This window comes from Carassius carassius, chromosome 49 (assembly GCF_963082965.1).
Source record: "Carassius carassius chromosome 49, fCarCar2.1, whole genome shotgun sequence".
Classification (NCBI taxonomy): domain Eukaryota; kingdom Metazoa; phylum Chordata; class Actinopteri; order Cypriniformes; family Cyprinidae; genus Carassius; species Carassius carassius.
Genome location: NC_081803.1, coordinates 17,775,000 through 17,794,075, shown reverse-complemented (window position 1 = coordinate 17,794,075; position 19,076 = coordinate 17,775,000). Strand labels below are relative to the sequence as shown.

Genomic DNA, 19,076 nt, shown 5'->3' with positions numbered 1-19,076 from the left:
TCTGTGTTTCCCTGAGTGTCCACTAGTGGTCTCACTTCCCCATAGGCATCCCACTGCAGGCACTACATTTCCCACAAAGCCTTGTCACTTCATCACGGTTAATTGCACAGCTCAGCTGTCTCCACTTTCATCGTCTTCACCTATCTATATAAACCGGTCTGTTTTCTATCTGTGTCATGGAGTCCTTGTTTTCCGTCACCCGGTTTTCTCATGTTCCCTTGTGTTTTCTTGTTCTTATTTTTCTTGTTTCTGGACTGATTTTGTGTTATGACCTCTTGCCTGTTCTTGGATTATGATTTTTGGATTACCCCATTAAATACACTGCTATTGGATCTCTCGCTTCCTGTGTCCAATTGTTACACTGGTGCCTCAAATAAAACTATTGAAGGCCACTATATTCTAGATAATTGATGGCAAAATAAAAATTACAGAAAAAAAATTATATATATATATATATGTAGTACAGACCAAAAGTTTGGACACACCTTCTCATTCAAAGAGTTTTCTTTATTTTCATGACTATGAAAATTGTAGACTCACACTGAAGGCATCAAGGGCTATTTGACCAAGACGGTGAGTGATAGGGTGCTGCGTCAGATGACCTGGCCTCCACAGTCACCGGACCTGAACCCAATCGAGATGGTTTAGGGGTGAGCTGGACCGCAGACAGAAGGCAAAAGGGCCAACAAGTGCTAAGCATCTCTCGGGGAACTCCTTCAAGACTGTTGGAAGACTTTTTTGTGTTTCACACTTTTTTGTTATGTATATAATTCCATATATAATTCCACATGTGTTAATTCAAAGTTTTGATGCCTTCAGTGTGAATCTACAATTTTCATAGTCATGAAAATAAAGAAAACTCTTTGAATGAGAAGGTATGTCCAAACTTTTGGTCTGTGCTGTATATATATATATATATATATATATATATATATTAGCAGGAATACTGTGTAGGTCCTAAATAATCACATCAAGGTTAAAAGTGTTGGAGGAAAAAAAAAAAAAAAGTCATTATGCAGCATCAGAGTGGGAGGTAGATGGGTTGGTCAGTCTGATCCAAACCCTGTTTAAATGAAAGGACAGTAAGGAGAGCAGAACAAACTCCAAACAGGAGAAGATTCACTCATGGCATATGAGACAGAGGCTCATGAGATTCAATACTGCTTTCCTGCCATCAACTCATCATGTATCAAGGGAAAACATTCCAGTCATGAATACATTATAATTTATGTTTTTGTATCAGCGCTGTCTGCATGGACTATGTTTCTGAACCTGCTGGTGATCATCTCCATCTCTCACTTCAAGCAGCTTCACACTCCAACCAACCTGATCATTCTCTCTCTGGCTGTGACTGACATGCTTGTTGGACTTGTGTTGCCCATAGAGGCCACAAGGCTGGTTGATATGTGTTGGTACTTTGGAGACACTTTCTGTGGACTCTATTCAATATTTATATGGATGCTTCTCACAACATCTCTTAGTAATTTAGTTTTAATTGCTGTTGATCGTTATGTGGCTGTTTGTCACCCTTTACTGTACCTACAGAAAATAACCATTTCTAAAACATTAATAAGCATCTGTCTGAGCTGGGTTTGCACTTCAACTTATAACACTGCCTTTATAATTAATAACGGTTATTTTGATATGTTACACAAAACTAACATGTGTTATGGAGAGTGTTCTGCTTCGGTGGGTTTTGCTTGGAGAGTCACTGATCTGATCATGTCTTTTATTTTTCCTTGCATCCTGATCATATCTTTATATTTGAGAATTTTCTATGTTGTACATCAGAAAGTAAAAGTTATAAACACCCTGATGAAGGGTGGCAAATGCATAAATGAAGGTTCAGTGAAAAGGAAATCTGAGAGCAAAGCTGCTCTGACATTAGGAATCATTGTCACAGTTTATCTGCTTGTTTGGATTCCATTCTATATCTGTTTCATAACAGAAGTTTCTTCCACAGCTATAAATGTTTTGACATGGGTCGTGTATATAAACTCAGGTCTGAATCCTATGATCTATGCTTTATTTTATCCCTGGTTTAAAAAGACAGTTAAACTCATCTTAACTCTTAAAATATTTCAGACAGCATCCTCTTTGGTCAATATTTTTTCAGAACATCAATTGTAATTAAACTGATAAAGCCATTATTCTGAGGTCAATTTTACCCAAACTGCAATTGTCAAAATCATAAAGGTAAATAATCATAATAGTTATAATTTACGCTACATGCATTTTAATTTTATATATTTTGTTTCATTGAGTATCATTATTTTATAATTATAATCTGTTTAAATGCAGGTTTCATCAGAATTTAACAATTAGGCAAACTCATTTTCACATAGTGAGTTTAAGTGACAAAATGTTCAGTTGTGTTGCAGTAACTTATTAGGAAAATTGAGCAAGAATCACAAATCTTGTTTCAGTCATGCTGAATCTGTGTGGATATAAATCAAAAATAAAATGACAAAAAGAGGACAGTCATATAGAACTATGTGTACGGGTCATGCGTATTATGGTGGTTCATCACAAAGTGAATAATTAAAATTGCTTAGAGTACACCTCAAATTAAATAATCTGAAACAAAGTAACTTCAGGTTTATTGAAAAGGCATTTAAAGGTTGGAGCTACACACAAAGTTAAAGCATAACAATAACAATATTAAATATGTATTTTATTCCAACTTTTCATAAGTGTAAGTAATGTTTATTGTTTCATGTAAACTGATGTGAATAAATACTGTAACTGCTGAACATCAACTTATGTAGGATGATTATTTTTATGATCCAAACAAAAGTCAAATATTATGCAGACCATATTTATCTAGTTAGTTCTGAAACTCTCACACACATCCCCTTTTATTTATTGTTTAAATGTTGTGCACCACTTTTGGATTATTTTAGTTTATTGATTAATTTATATATTAAATTGTTGAATAATTCTTAAATCACTGACTCTGCAGAACTGTGGTTGAAACACGAGCCGAATTCCTCAGGAAGGCAACTGGAGGTCATAAATCAGTTCTAGTGCCACAAGTCAGAAACAAGTAAACCAACCAACCAACTCTTTCACAGAACAGTGTAGCGGATATGCAGGTCATCGATTCATGGATTCTGAACTAATGAATCACCGTTCGTTGAATCTAAAACAATGCAAACCCAACGCTTGTAGATTTTGAATATATATTATAAACCCAACTCTTTCTAAACTAAATGCCTGGCCTGGCGCCAGCCTGGCTGGATTTAAATTATTTACGACACAGGATGAGACATTCCAAAGTCACGTGAGCAGCCTCAAAGGAGAAACAAAACACCCACATTCCTAAGCACACACACACAAAAATGAACTTTTCTTTATGCTCTTTATATAAGTCCTTAATAATATGTATCTTGAATAGGTTTGCTTTGCATAAAATGGTTAATCCTTGTTATGTGAGGAGTATAAGTTGATACTTATAAATTGGAAATGTTTCTCCTAATTTTAATGTTCTCAAATAGAATCATGAGCTGTAACCCTACTCCTGACCAGGTCATAAAACTTTATGACCTAACAAACAGGACAGGAAAGCTAACTCTTAGAAAAGAGAATAGTACCCTTTTATTTTCTCAATGTATTCCAAATGTATTAAGTATTGCTTTTTGGTGCATTAGATGTTTTCCATAATCAAAAATTGGAGGATCCACAATTTTATCGTGTGTTAATCTTTAAATGTGTGTAATTCTGCATATGAATGTAACGTCGTGTTTCTATCAGTTATATACGTACTGTTTGTTGTTTTTGGAATTGTCATGTTGTGACCCAACTATCCACCTGTATAAAAGGTGTGTAAAATGTATTAATCTGGAATTACGAACTGGCTGGAATATCACTACTGAAATGTTATAAACCAGAACTTATTAGAGTTGGCGTCTCCCCAGAGACAAAGGAACTTTTCCCGCTTTAGATCTTTGGACATTCATTGGTTGTTCGCGCGAACAGAGGCGTGAACCAAGTCCCTCTATAAAAGGACTAACACGAAAAGTTAGAAAAGCACTTCATCTGAGAGAACAGCCTTTCCCATGGCTCCTCCGGGAGCTTTTATTTCTTTCCTTTTCGTTTCTTTTCTTTACTAAGTTTTACTCTCATATTCGCCTCCCTACGAGAAAGAACTCTGAATCACTTCTTTGAAACTTCAAAACTTCGCGCGAGTCCGCTCGCCCTGGAAGACACGAGAGAACACGCCCAGACCGACGCACGCTGCACGCACGCTCGTCTTTCGCATACACAAAGAGAACCATGCAAGTATAATTTTCTATGGAGATTAAAATGCTGCTTAAAGTTAGTCTATGATTTGATTCGTTGTTGTCTTTCAAGGGTTACTGTCTGTGAGTTTGCATAACTGAGCGCGTGATTCTGTGATCACGCCTATTCTCTCATTCATCCTCTCTCACTCATTCTCTCTCTCTCTCTCTTTCTCGCTCTCTCTCCCTCTCCCTCATTTGGATGCCGTTATGTCTTGTACAAAGTTTACTGTCTATATTGTCGTAAGCGTATTTACTCTGTATAAATCGTAGTCTGATGTATCATTAGTTCAATTATTAAATTCCATATACTACAGATTGTCTGTCTAAGTTGCTCATGTTACAAAGTCAATGAAATGTCGATCTTAGCTACAAAGCTTATTTGTTACTTTTAAGTAATCTAAATTTTATAAGGACAGGAGAATGGTTTCATGGCCAGAATCTATTTGTCCTGGAGGTATAAGAAGTGATAGCATTACTGAGAGTTAATAAGTTAATCTTACGGCCGTTTGCTGGACGAACCACGTTTGATTTACATTCATTTCTAGTAAAAGATATCACAATAATTGATATGAAGAATAGAATATTGAAATATTAATGAGTAAATTACAGTGCCTTGTGATGAGTTATTAATATATACAATTGACCTATTTTTCATCTTCAATAATTTTAATGCAACTGTAATATGATATATATATATATTAATCATATTCCCGATTAATTATTCAAATTCCCTATATATCATTTGAGTTAATTATTATGTACAACCCAGTGCGGCTACAACAGCTTTCAACATTAACACCACTAGAACAATTATTGACAATTTCAATTCGGAGAAGAGATTGTCAAATTTGGGGCAAGTAATTGAGAAGCAACGCCGGACATCACATGTAAACCCATGAGAGTTATACACAATATCCTTAAACACTTTCCCCACCTAGCAGAACCAGACTGAAATTCCTAAGGGAGGCCTTTTAACCTCTGGTCTCCACAGAAATCTTTGTCAGATAATGACACAAAAACTTTTTTTTCTTTTTTTTTTACATATATATGGACCAAAATGAACTCAAAAAGACTTATAAATGAATATCAGTCCATCGCTTCACTCCATATTCATTTATATGTAACCCACACATTTGACTATCATGTTATAATCACTTATTGTGTATGTCTTTTAATAACTATTGGATAACTTAAGGATACATATTCATGTTTCATATGTATGTGCTTGAATCTGCTTGCTTGAAACAGTCATGACCATCAGTTATTTTTCAAATATTCTTGTTATAGGAATCATGTCCAAAATTAGGCCCTGCAAGAGCGGGAAAATTCGGACCACATGCTTGATAAGATAACATATGATTTATGATACCCCCGAGCCAAGACAATATCTGACTGGTCAAGACAACATTTGAGGTGTGGCCAACAGGCCAGTTTAAATACTTAGGACACCATAAAATCTTGCTTTTAGTTTTAACCTTGCTTCTGCTATTAGTCATGCCTGCTTTTAGCTTTTATCTTTGCTTCCTAGCTTTAGCTTTTAACCATGCTTTAAGCATTCTTTGAGCGCGGTTCCAGCGTGCTTCAGCCTGCACACCTGCTGCTACTTAGCCACGATGAGAAAAAACACCACCTAGTCTCGTCAAACTTTACTTCTTTTCTTTTCCGTTTGAGAGTTTTGTGTTCTGAGTTAAGTTTTGTATCGCTGTGTCTGACCTCGACTGCTCGACTGCCTGTAAATGAATTGTCCCCAACCAAGCAAGCCAGAGGCAACAGCGGCAAGGAACCAAAACTCCATCGGTGACTTGGGAGTAACTAGGCTCAGTTGGAGGCCAATTCTCCTCTGACCAGATAAAACCAGCAGTTCAATTCCAGTCGAGGACAACACCAATGTCCTCTGGTTCATCAGAAGCATGTTTTTGAGAGTGTAAATCCCAACAGTGGTGTCTTCAGTGGCCTCAATGATATAGACTTCATTTATGCCCTGCATAAAAAAAACAAATGTAGGTAATTTTATGGAAGTAAATCCTATTTTATCAAAGGCTTATTGAGAAAAATCTGGAACACACACACAAAAAACCCAGTTCCCTTTCAGTCGGTCACTCTCAACGCCACGTCGGTGACCGACGAATATGGGGATATCGCTTCGATAGACCAATCTACTTTGAGTGTAAACTAAACGAGCCAATGCACATTGGCATGCAATTATTGCATCCATCTGCCGCTGATCACTGCGTGAGTATAAGAGAGCAGCAGGTGCAATGCATACCAGCTTTTCGCTTTGAAGCCGAGTGACAGTGTCGTTCTGCTTACCTTGAACTGTGTCTACGGTGAACTGCGAGTTCAGCACGCTCTGGGAAGCTTCCTGTGTTGGCGGGACGGCGCTACAGCGGCGGTCGTTCCAGTATCGAGTGGGTTGCACACTTCAGGCTGCACTATCCCCTGTCATGTGGCAAGCGGCCATCTCCCCTGTGCGCCTCAGCACTGAAAGAGCATTTTCCTAAAAGAGCATGCTTGGGCGTCAAGCATGCTGAGGTGGCTTTCGTGGATGAGTCCTGTTCCCATTGCGGGAAGATGACCATCTCGGAGTTGCAAACCAGGCTCCGCTACCTTCAGGGGGGCAGAGTCCCGCTGCCTCTGCCGCGATCTGGGGCTCGTTCTGGCGGACAGACGAGGTCCACTTCCGGTAGTGGCTCGGGCGGTTTGAGGGTCACAGTGGTGGCAAACCACGCAGAGAACCAACACTCTGGGGACCACCGCTCCTCTTGCACCTCCTCCTTTGGGCTGTCCCTGTCTCCCCGTGTCTTTACGAAGATCACGGAGGCAGCTCTCGTTCCCCTCAGAGAGCAAGGTGTTCGCATACTCAACTACTTAGACGATTGGCTGATACTAGCACAGCCTCGAGATCAGTTGTGCGAGCACAGGGATGTGGTGCTCCGGCGCCTGAGCCTGCTGGGCTTTCGGGTCAACTGGGAGAAGAGCAAACTCTTGCCGAGGCAGAGGATCTCTTTTCTTGGTATGGAGTTGGATTCGGTCGAACAGACAGCACGCCTCACAGAGGAACGTGCGCGGTTGGTGCTAGCCTGCTTGAGTACGTTCAAGGGCAGGACAGCAGTCCCACTGAAACTTTTTCAGAGGCTCCTGGGGCATATGGCGGCCGCGGCGGCACTTACACCGCTCGGCCTGTTACATATGAGACCGCTCCAGCACTGGCTTTATGGCTGAGTCCCGAGGTGGGCGTGGAAGCGTTGCACTCACCGGGTCCAAGTTACACCGGCCTGTCCCCAAACCCTCAGCCCGTGGTCAGATCTTGCATTTCTCCGAGCGGGGGTGCCCCTAGAGCAGATCTCCAGGCATGCTGTGGTTTACACAGATGCCTCCACCACCGGCTGGGGGGCTACGTACAACGGGCATGCAGTCTCAGGGGTTTGGACGGGCCCGCAGCTGCATTGGCACATCAATTGCCTAGAGTTGCTAGCAGTACAACTTGCCTTGAACCGTCTCAAAGGTCTCTTACGAGGCAAGCATGTGCTGGTCCGAACGGACAACACTGTGACCATTGCGTACATCAACCGCCACCTCCTCCTTTGGAGGTCACTTCGTGCCATTCACATTCCAGGCCTGCTCAATCGTGCAGCCGACGAGCTGTCTCGAGCAATGCTCCCGGGAGAATGGCAACTCCATCCCCTGAAGGTCCAGCTGATTTGGAGACGGTTTGGAGTCGCTCAGGTCGACCTGTTTGCTTCTCCAGAGACCTCTCACTGCCAGTTGTTCTACTCCCTGACCGAGGGAACTCTCGGCACGGACGCACTGGCACACAGCTGGCCGCGGGTCCTACGCAAGTATGCGTTTCCCCCAGTGAGCCTTCTCCCACAGACATTGTGCAAAGTCCGGGAGGACGAGGAGCAAGTCTTGCTAGTAGCGCCATACTCGGACCTGGTTCCCCGAACTAGTGCTCCTCTCGACAGCCCCTCCTTGGCCGGTTCCTCTGAGGAGGGATTTACTGACTCAGAGACGGGGCACCATCTGGCACCCGTGTCCAGACCTCTGGAAACTCCATGTCTGGTCCCTGGACGGGACGCGGAGGTTCTAGGTGACCTACCCCAAGAGGTAGTGAACACCATCACTTCGGCGAGAGCACCGACTACGAGACACGCTTATGCCTTGAAGTGGAACCTGTTCGTTGAGTGGTGTTCTTCTCGCCGAGAAGACCCCCGAAGGTGCCCGATTGCGGTCGTGCTATCCTTTCTGCAGCAAGGGTTGGAGCGAAGGCTGTCTCCCTCCACCCTCAAAGTCCAGGTTGCCGCTATTGCTGCGTACCATGACCCCGTGAATGGGAAGTCTCTGGGTAAGCATGACCTCATCGTCAGGTTCCTTTGAGGGGCCAGGAGGTTAAATCCTTCCCGGCCCCCCTGTATACCCTCTTGGGACCTGTCTCTAGTGCTTAAATCACTACAGCAGGGCCCATTCGAGCCTTTGCATTCAGTTGAGATAAAGTTTCTTTCATTGAAAACTCTGCTCCTGCTTGCACTGGCCTCCATCAAGAGGGTAGGAGACCTGCATGCATTTTCGGTCGACGATTCGTGCCTACAGTTCGGCCGGCTGACTCCCAGGTAATCCTGAGGCCCCAGCCTGGCTACGTGCCCAAGGTTCCCACTACACCCTTCAAAGACCAAGTGGTGAACCTGCAAGCACTGCCCCTGGAGGAGGCAGACCCAGCCCTGGCTTTGCTTTGTCCCGTCCGAGCATTAAGGTGCTACGTAGACCGGACACAAAGCTTCAGGACCTCAGACCAGCTCTTTGTCTGTTTCGGAGGCCGGCAGAAGGGGAGTGCCGTCTCTAAGCAGAGGATGGCCCACTGGATTGTGGATGCCATAACCCTGGCTTATCAGGCTCAGTGTGTGCCCTGCCCGTTCAGGTTGCGAGCTCACTCAACTAGAAGTGTTGCATCCTCCTGGGCGCTGGCTCGTGGCGCCTCGCTGACAGATATTTGTAGAGCTGCGGGCTGGGCGACCCCTAACACGTTCGCTAGGTTCTATAGCCTTCGTGTAGAGCCGGTATCCTCCTGTGTTCTCACCTCAAACGGGTAGTGGCACTGAGAGGCCCCGGTTAGTGTTGGCTTGCTTAAACCGCTCCAGAGTGTCCGTATTGTAGACCCTGTTGAGATCCTCCATCACCCTAAGCAGCTGGACGCGGCGGAACATCCGGCGCCAGACCTTCATGATGAATCCGTGAGAACCATGGAAGGGTGGGTTCCATATTGAGACCTAAGCGGTACTCATATGTGTATAGTCCACAGTATAGCCTTAGAGCCCGTGTTTCCCCAGCAGACTTCTGCCTTCCCTAGAGGGTTTTAATCACCTCAAATTTCTCTGTATACTCCTAAACGGATGCTATATGTGTATTTGCCTCCGAGACCTCCTTCAGGAAGGATGGGGCTTCCACAGCGTCCCGGCTCCAAGCGGACCGGGTACGTTTTCCCAGTGTTATCCAATCTCACCCAGTGAGGTAGAGCTTTCACAATGGTGAGTGGAGCTTCTTGTTCTGAGCCCCGGCCTACACCTAATAGGGGCGCAGGCGGCTCGCACAGGGCACTGGAAGGGGCAGCACCCATGGCGCTTTGATAGGGATCCCATATTCGTCGGTCACCGACGTGGCGTCGAGAGTGACCGACTGAAAGGGAACGTCTCGGTTAATCTCGGGGCTGAGAGCCATGGGAGCCAAGCCAAGCCAAGCCTCACTTCCATGATCCCACACCACTCATCACAATGATAATCATATACAACTTCAATTTACAGCATATTCATTCAGATCTTTATAGATCACTGCCAGTTAGCAACAGCACAATGTACTTATCAAAAAGACTCAAATGCTTGCATATAAATATTCAATTATCTTGCAATATATATAGCATTTAAGATTTGCTCTCCATCCTCAACCTAACCACAGGGTCTACTCTTCACCACGGTAACGGTAACACTACAAAACCAACATAACAGAAACATATGTAAATCCTAACATACAACATTTAAGTACTAACTTATGTCTCTCTATGTTAATCTTGTGTAAAAACACACAGAATAACACTTAATTTCTAAATTTATTTGTCCTTGTTGGTTGATGCAAAGCATGCTGAGCATGCTGAACTAGAAAATGCAATAGTTTTAAGTTCACCTTACTACAACAGCATTTTGAGTTTACATAACTTATTTCAATTAAGTCCAATGAACTTCATTATTATTTGATTGAAATTAAATTAAATTTAATTTATTTTCACTGTTCAGTTTTACAGTGCACTGTTGTTGTATCAAAATGTGAAGTAAACAGGCAGGAGACAACAGAAACATTTATTTTCTAAAAATAACTCACATCAGTCTCAAAAAAATAAAGTTATCTTGTCTCTTACTTTCAACATCTACAAAAACAAATGTTACGTCCCCTATTATTAGGACGGGCTTGGCAAGCGTTTTGTTGATAGTAACAGGAAACCAGCCCCAGCCGACAGATCACCAACAACACAAAAGTTCCACAAAAGTTCCACAAAAGTATCATTTATTTAAAGGGGAAAGAATAATTAAATGAAGGAGCAACGACTTCAGGGTGCCCCAAGGCCAAAATAATAAACAAAATAAACTTATAACCAAACATATATAAATTACCTAATCAGGGAATAAACAAAATTACAAAGTAACTTCCCTGACTCCCTATAAATAAACAAATCACAAACCAGATCAAAGTAAATGGCAGGACACCCCTACGCTCCCAAAACAGAACCAAATTAAATCATCACAAGCAAACAAACACAATAAACAGAAGGTTATGGGATCTGTCGACGGGAGGAGGGATCCGGAGGGATCTGGAGCTCTTCACGCCAACAAGCCAACACCAGAATGAGCTTGATCTCTTCTGCAAGTGCCACCTTTTTAAAAGCGGCCAATCAGTAGATCCACCAATCAAACTCCACCGGCGACAGCCAATCCCTGCACATATATACAAAACAACACCCACACTAAACAAATACCAAGGATCGTAACAACAAACATTCTTTTAGTCTTAGTAAAAAAAAAAATTTAATCTTAAAAATCCTCTTTCCCTCTCTTCTGAAGAAGCTGAGAAAATCACCGCCTCCTCACAAAAGCAGGCTTCTGTGTCTTTAACTCCCGGCTCGGACACAATGAAGACACAAGCTCAACAAGTCTGAAATATTACATGCAAAACATTTCTTTTAACAATTACCACTTCAACAGCCTCAAGATAATTATGCTAGTCTTTATCACATTACACTGTTTCCTTTAAAACTAAACTAAACTGAACTAAAGTACATTCAGTTTAACCACGAAAAATAAGATAACAAATTAACATGAATGTAACCATAACCATCTATTAACACCTCAAATAGTGCAGATATTGTAAAATCTTATGTAAATATGACCTAATACACTCACAGACGTTATATTAAAAGTACCGCTTCCATTCAGTAAAAGAGGCTGTCAAAACCTCAGTTTCTGAGGCAAAAACTGCGTCCGCGCATTTTTCAATATAAGCTTTTTTATTTCTGCCTTTCATAAACCTCAAAATACTCCCAGACATAAACAATGAATGATAACTTTACATTTTGAATCTTTACTTACCTTAAAGGCAGGGTAGGTAAAAAAATGTATAAAAAACTTTTTTTCCAAATTTGTTTAAACTTTATTTATATATAAATACATAATTAAAATGTAAGTACTCTGAAAAAGAAAGTATAAAATTCGAGTGACTGTAGACCTCTCACGACTGTTTTAAAGACAGCTCATTATTTCCATTCACTCCACCCCCTCCCTTCTGGGCTCCTTCCAAAACCTCTACTATGGCTCGCTAAGTAATGTTATGTTAGTTATATTACGCAGCTACGTGTGCTAATGACACATGCTTCATGAAAAAAATATGTATGATCAAAATACAAAAAGAAAGATTTACCTGTCCAGCAGAAATAAAGCCATCAAGGAGTCACTTTTCAGCCCCTTGAGTTCCCTCAGTTCTCGCCATCGCTGGAAAGCCACGCCGATATAAACTCGCGTTTTATTTCTTTGTTTATCCAAAGACTTTTTGTTCATTGCCTTTTCTTGTACTGTTACTGTCTTCCTTTTTTGCCTGGTTTGCCTTCACTAACTGCGTAGGCTGGTACTGTGAATTTTGCTTGCTGTTTCTCTGCCATTGTTTTGGTAGTATTCCTAGGATCCGTGCCTGTTGAACTCCTCAAATCAAACGTGCACGCGCAAGTGGGCAGGTCATGTGTGGCAAAAGGGTGGTTGCCATGGTTGCGAGAGAGTGACAGTCGCCTAAGCCAATCCTATGTTTCGTCCCGAAATGGAAATAATGAGCTGTGTTTAATACAGAATAAACGGTCTAGAGTCACTCGATTTTTATACTCTTTTTATCAGAGTACTTACATTTTAATTATGCATTTATATATATAGAAAGTTTAAACAAATTTGGAAGAAAGTTGTTTATACATGTATTACCTACCCTGCCTTTAATGTCTTTCATTCGCTTCTCGCTGAGAAAATGGCGGCTTCTTGCACTGGAGACATCTGATGTGAACATGACGTGCATGCTCTCTCTTTCATGTCCATGCTCCCAACCTAGCCCCGCTGGGTTATGATCAAGACTGATTTTCAACCCAACATCCTACCCAGCGATCTCAACCCAGCATTTTTTAGAGTGTATATATTCTTAGAATATGTATTCTAAGAATATGTCTTTATGTTCCATGACCCATTCATCATTACTTCTGCCAGTGTGCTGTGGCATGCTTTATGCATGTGCTTGAGCGCTTACTTGGCTATGTATGCAATTAATGGCCATTAGCATTGTCACGATCGTCAGCTGGAGTGCCCATGAACTTCAGCAGGGCTCTCCACTGTACATCCAGGTCAGTCATGAACCCAGTAGCCCAAATTATGTGTCTACGTCAAGATGAACGGCCCTTTGAAGATTATGTAGTGGACTTTATTGATCTGGCTCACTTAACTTCATTAGATGAGGTATGTTTAATGTTTGTTTTTTTTTCGTGGAGGGCTTTCCGAGCCACTCAGCTCCCTTATGCCCCTACATGGTTCTAATTGGACACTTGAACATTATATTGATGTTGCATTGCAAATTTGTGGTTCACCCTTCACTGTGGGAGTTGCTGAGAAGACTTTTTACAAAAAGGTCGCCATTGCAGAGTCTGCTTTCGTAATGCCCGCCAGCCCAGCACCACTGCACAAGATGGCAGCCACCCCTGAGACTCATCCTATCATGGCTGCCGCTCCAGCGCCACTGCACAAGATGGCCTCCAGCCCAGCGCCGCTGCACAAGATGGCCGCCGTCGACTGTCCAGAGTCAGGTCACGTCCCCGTCGACTGTCCAGAGTCAGGTCAGGTCCCCGTCGACTGCCCAGTGTCAAGTCAGGTCCCCGTCGACTGTCCAGAGTCAAGTCAGGTCACCGTTGACCGTCCAGAGTCCGGTCAAGTCACCACTAACAGCCAACAGTCAAGTAAAACAACAGTTAAACTTCATGAGTCAAGTCAATTCCCTGTTGACAAGTCAGGTCCTTGTTGATCAGGTCCCTGTTGATTTCCCAGAGCCTAGTCAGAGTTCAGAGTTAGGTCAGGTCACTATTGACCGTCCAGAGTTAGGTCAAGTCACCAATGATCTTAACGAGCCAAGTCAAGTCCCAGTTAATCTTCAGGAACTAAGTAAAGTCACGGCTGATCTTCAGGAACTAAGTCAAGTCACAGTTGATCTTCATGAGCAAAGTCAAGTCACCAATGACCTTCATGAACAAAGTCAAGTCAACATTAACCTCCGTGAGTTAAGTCAAGTCACAGTTGATCTTCATGAACCCAGTCAAATCACCACGGATCTACCAGAGCCTCGTCACGTCTCAGCCGTTCTCCCAGAGCCTTGTCACGTCTCAGCCGAACTTCCAGTGCCTTGTCACGTCTCAGCCGAACTTCCAGAGCTCTCATCCTATTCTGTCACGGCCATGGAGGCCATCTATGAGCTCTCATTTGTTCCGGTCATGGCTATGGAGGCCATACACCAACTCTCTGTCTGTCCTGTCATGGCCACGGAGGTCCTCGATGAACTCACCGCCTGCCCTGTCACGGCCACAGAGGCCAGCTACCATCTCATCACGGCCATGGAGGCCGCTATTAACCTGTTTATGTTCTCTGTTTCAGTTCCACCTGACCAGACTTGCTCTCCTGTGCCATCAACTCCACTGTGGTGGTCCTCTGCTCCGCCCTGGTGGGCTTCTGTCCTGTCCTCTTGGCTGTGGTGGTCCTCTGCTCTGCCCTGGTGGGCTTCTGTCTCGTCTGCTCAGCTATGGTGTTCATCTGCTCCACCCTGGTGGGCTTCTGTCCCGTCTTCTTGGCTGTGGTGGTCCTTAGCTCTGCTCTGGTGGGCTCCCACGCCACCTGCTCTGCCTTGGTGGACCTCTGTTCCCGAGTTAAGCCCACGGCAGGCCCCTGTTCCAGAGTTAAACCCACGTAGTGCCCCTGTGCCCGAGTTAAGCCCTCTTCCGAGGGCAGCTCTAATGAAAAGTTAAAAAAAATCTATATTTATGGCTCATTATGAAACTGTGGTGGCACAAATTAAACTATTTAGGGCCACTATATGCTCGATAATTAAAGGCAATTTTTTTTTTTACAGAAATAAAAATTTATTACAAAAAATATAGCAGGAATACTGTGTATACTGTGGTCCTAAATAATCACTTCAAGGTTGAAAGTGTTGGATGTTATGTCATTATGCAGCATTAGAGTGGGCGGTAGATGGGTTGGTTATTCTGATCCAGACACTGTATAAATGAAAGGACAGCAAGGAGAGCAGAACAAACTCCAAACAGGAGAAGAGTCTCACATGGCCTATGAGACAGAGGATCATGAGATTCAATACTGCTTTCCTGCCATCAACTCATCATGTATCAAGGGAAAACGCTCCAGACATGAATACAATATAATGTATGTGTTTGTATCAGTACTGTCCGCATGGACTGTGTTTCTGAACCTGCTGGTGATCATCTCCATCTCTCACTTCAAGAAGCTTCACACTCCAACCAACCTGATCATTCTCTCTCTGGCTTTGGCTGACATGCTTATCGGACTTGTGATGCCCATAGAGGCCACGAGGCTGATTGAGTTGTGTTGGTACTTTGGAGAAACTTTTTGTGGACTCTATTCTATATTTATTTGTATGCTTCTCACAGCATCTCTTAGTAATTTAGTTTTAATTGCTGTTGATCGTTATGTGGCTGTTTGTCACCCTTTACTGTACCTACAGAAAATAACCATTACTAAAACATTAATAAGCATCTGTCTGAGCTGGGTTTTTATCTCAGCTTATAACAGTGCCTTTATAATTAATAACGGTTATTTTGAAATGTTACAGAAAACAAACATGTGTTATGGAGAGTGTTCTGTTTTGGTGGGTTTTGCTTGGAGAGTCACTGATCTGTTCATGTCTTTTATTTTTCCTTGTATCCTGATCATATCTTTATATTTGAGAATTTTCTATGTTGTACATCAGCAAGTGAAAGTTATAAACACCCTGATGAAGGGTGGCAAATACATAAATGAAGGTTCAGTGAGAAGGAAATCAGAGAGCAAAGCTGCTCTGACATTAGGAATCATTGTCACAGTTTATCTGCTTTGTTGGATTCCGTACTATATCTGTTTCATATCAGCAGTTTCTTCCACGACCGTAAATGTTTTGTCATGGGTCTTGTTTATTAACTCAGGTCTGAATCCTATGATCTATGCTTTATTTTATCCCTGGTTTAAAAAGACAGTTAAACTCATCTTAACTCTTAAAATATTTCAGGCAACATCCTCTCTGGTCAATATTTTTACAGAACATAATTTATAAGTAAACTGATAAAGCCATCATTCTGCAAACAATTTCACAAATACTGAAATTATCATAAAGCCATAAAGGTAAATAATTATAATAGTTATACTTTACACTAAATGTATTTTAATTTTAAATAATTTGTTTCACTGAGTATTATTATTTTATAGTTATACTCTGTTTGAATACAAGTTTAATCAAAATTTAACAATTAAGCAAACTTATTTTCACATAGTAAGTTTAAGTTACAAAATGTTCAGTTGTGTTACAGTAACTTAAGAAAATTGAGCAAGAATAACGAATCTTGTATCAGTCATGCTGAATCTGTGTTGATATAAATTAAAAACACAATGACAAAAAGAGGACAGTCATATAGAACTATGTGTAAGGGTCAAATGTATTATCATGGTGGTTCATCACAAAGAGAATAATTAAAATGGCTTACAGCACACCTCAGATTAAAACATCTGAAACAAAGTAACTTCAGATTCATCCAAAAGGCATTTAAAGGTTTTAGCTACACACAAAGGTAAAGCTTAACAATAACAATATTAATTAAAGCTGCAAGCAGCGATGAACGGGCCCTCGCACCCGGGCTCACCAGCAGCGAGTGGCTTTAGTAAAAAGGTGAACGTTGAGAAATATGCATTTAAAGTCATAAATATAAGTGGAATATATTAAAGTATATTCATTATATGTGCTAATCTTCCTGTTGCCAGAAGGTGGCGCTATCATTATAATGGAATATTGGCCTTCAGATGTGTTCAGGCCAGGACTCTTATCAAACATGTGAAGTTTGGAGAAGATTGGATATTTTATGCACAAGTTACAACAACCTCTATTCCCATGGCGATACATCAAATTTTGTCACGGTGCCACGGACACACCTTTTAACAAAAACTCAAGATCTCCACAATTTAACAAAGAACTTTAGATTAGGCTGACCAAAATAAAATGTTGGTGTCATCAAATTTCTAGGAGTAGTTTTGTACAACATAAAACATGTCACTTCCTGTTGCCAGCAGGTGGCGCTATGGCTATAACGATGGCGGGCTCAAGCCGTCAGTGCAAACGCCACCCCGGTGGCATTGGGAAAACTGTGCCCAGCGGGCATAAGCATTTACAGTAACCCTCTGGCAATCAAGTTTTAAGGGATACGGCAGTTAAAGGGTTAATCCGACCCATCTAGACTTTGAAATCACATACACAGAACAATATATATGACTTTAGTAACACTTTATTTTAATATATATAAAAAATGTATAAGGTGTGCATTGTAGCTGACACCTAAATTACAACCCGAATTCCGGAAAAGTTGGGACGTTTTTAAAATTTTAATAAAATGAAAACTAAAGGAATTTCAAATCACATGAGCCAATATTTTATTCACAATAGAACATAGATAACGTAGCAAATGTTTAAACTGAGAAATTTTACACTTTTATCCACTTAATTAGCTCATTTAAAATTTAATGCCTGCTACAGGTCTCAAAAAAGTTGGCACGGGGGCAACAAATGGCTAAAAAAGCAAGCAGTTTTGAAAAGATTCGGCTGGGAGAACATCTAGTGATTAATTAAGTTAATTGATATCAGGTCTGTAACATGATTAGCTATAAAAGCTTTGTCTTAGAAAAGCAGAGTCTCTCAGAAGTAAAGATGGGCAGAGGCTCTCCAATCTGTGAAAGACTGCGTAAAAAATTTTTGGAAAACTTTAAAAACAATGTTCCTCAACGTCAAATTGCAAAGGCTTTGCAAATCTCATCATCTACAGTGCATAACATCATTAAAAAAAGAGACCTTTATTGGATGCCCGTGGTCTTCGGGCTCTCAGACGACACTGCATCACTCATCGGCATGATTGTGTCAATGACATTACTAAATGGGCCCAGGAATACTTTCAGAAACCACTGTCGGTAAACACAATCCGCCGTGCCATCAGCAGATGCCAACTAAAGCTCTATCATGCAAAAAGGAAGCCATATGTGAACATGGTCCAGAAGCGCCGTCGTGTCCTGTGGGCCAAGGCTCATTTAAAATGGACTATTTCAAAGTGGAATAGTGTTTTATGGTCAGACGAGTCCAAATTTGACATTTTTGTTGGAAATCACGGACGCCGTGTCCTCCGGGCTAAAGAGGAGGGAGACCTTCCAGCATGTTATCAGCGTTCAGTTCAAAAGCCAGCATCTCTGATGGTATGGGGGTGCATAAGTGCATACGGTATGGGCAGCTTGCATGTTTTGGAAGGCTCTGTGAATGCTGAAAGGTATATAAAGGTTTTAGAGCAACATATGCTTCCCTCCAAACAACGTCTATTTCAGGGAAGGCCTTGTTTATTTCAGCAGGACAATGCAAAACCACATACTGCAGCTATAACAACAGCATGGCTTCGTCGTAGAAGAGTCCGGGTGCTAACCTGGCCTGCCTGCAGTCCAGATCTTTCACCTATAGAGAACATTAGGCGCATCATTAAACGAAAAATACGTCAAAGACGACCACGAACTCTTCAGTAGCTGGAAATCTGTATAAGGCAAGAATGGGACCAAATTCCAACAGCAAAACTCCAGAAACTCATAGCCTCAATGTCCAGACGTCTTCAAACTGTTTTGAAAAGAAAAGGAGATGCTACACCATGGTAAACATGCCCCGTCCCAACTATTTTGAGACCTGTAGCAGAAATCAAAATTGAAATTAGCTCATTTTGTGCATAAAATTGTAAACTTTCTCAGTTTAAACATTTGCTATGTTATCTATGTTCTATTGTGAATAAAATATTGGCTCATGTGATTTGAAAGTCTTTTAGTTTTCATTTTATTCAAATTTAAAAAACGTCCCAACTTTTCCGGAATTCGGGTTGTAACACATTACAATTGTTTTATGACTGCAAGTCTTTCTCCTCAAATGCTATTGAGCTTCAAATTT

At 41.7% G+C, this 19,076-nt stretch overlaps 1 protein-coding gene and 1 pseudogene across 1 annotated transcript; both read left to right on the top strand.

Annotated features, from left to right (window-relative positions):
• Nucleotides 1-1,071: 1,071 nt before the first annotated feature.
• On the top strand, nucleotides 1,072-2,130 carry LOC132132622 (trace amine-associated receptor 13c-like; annotated as a pseudogene).
• Nucleotides 2,131-15,111: 12,981 nt separating this feature from the next.
• LOC132132571 (trace amine-associated receptor 13c-like) lies at nucleotides 15,112-16,175 on the top strand. Its single transcript, XM_059544999.1, has one exon. It carries the CDS (start codon nucleotides 15,117-15,119, stop codon nucleotides 16,173-16,175), a length of 1,059 nt encoding a protein of 352 aa, XP_059400982.1. The 5' UTR covers nucleotides 15,112-15,116.
• The last annotated feature ends 2,901 nt before the right edge of the window (nucleotides 16,176-19,076 follow it).

Excerpts from the sequence above, each read along its gene's own strand:
- LOC132132571 (XM_059544999.1), top strand. The coding sequence starts at position 15,117 with ATGAAAGGACAGCAAGGAGAGCAGAACAAACTCCAAACAGGAGAAGAG.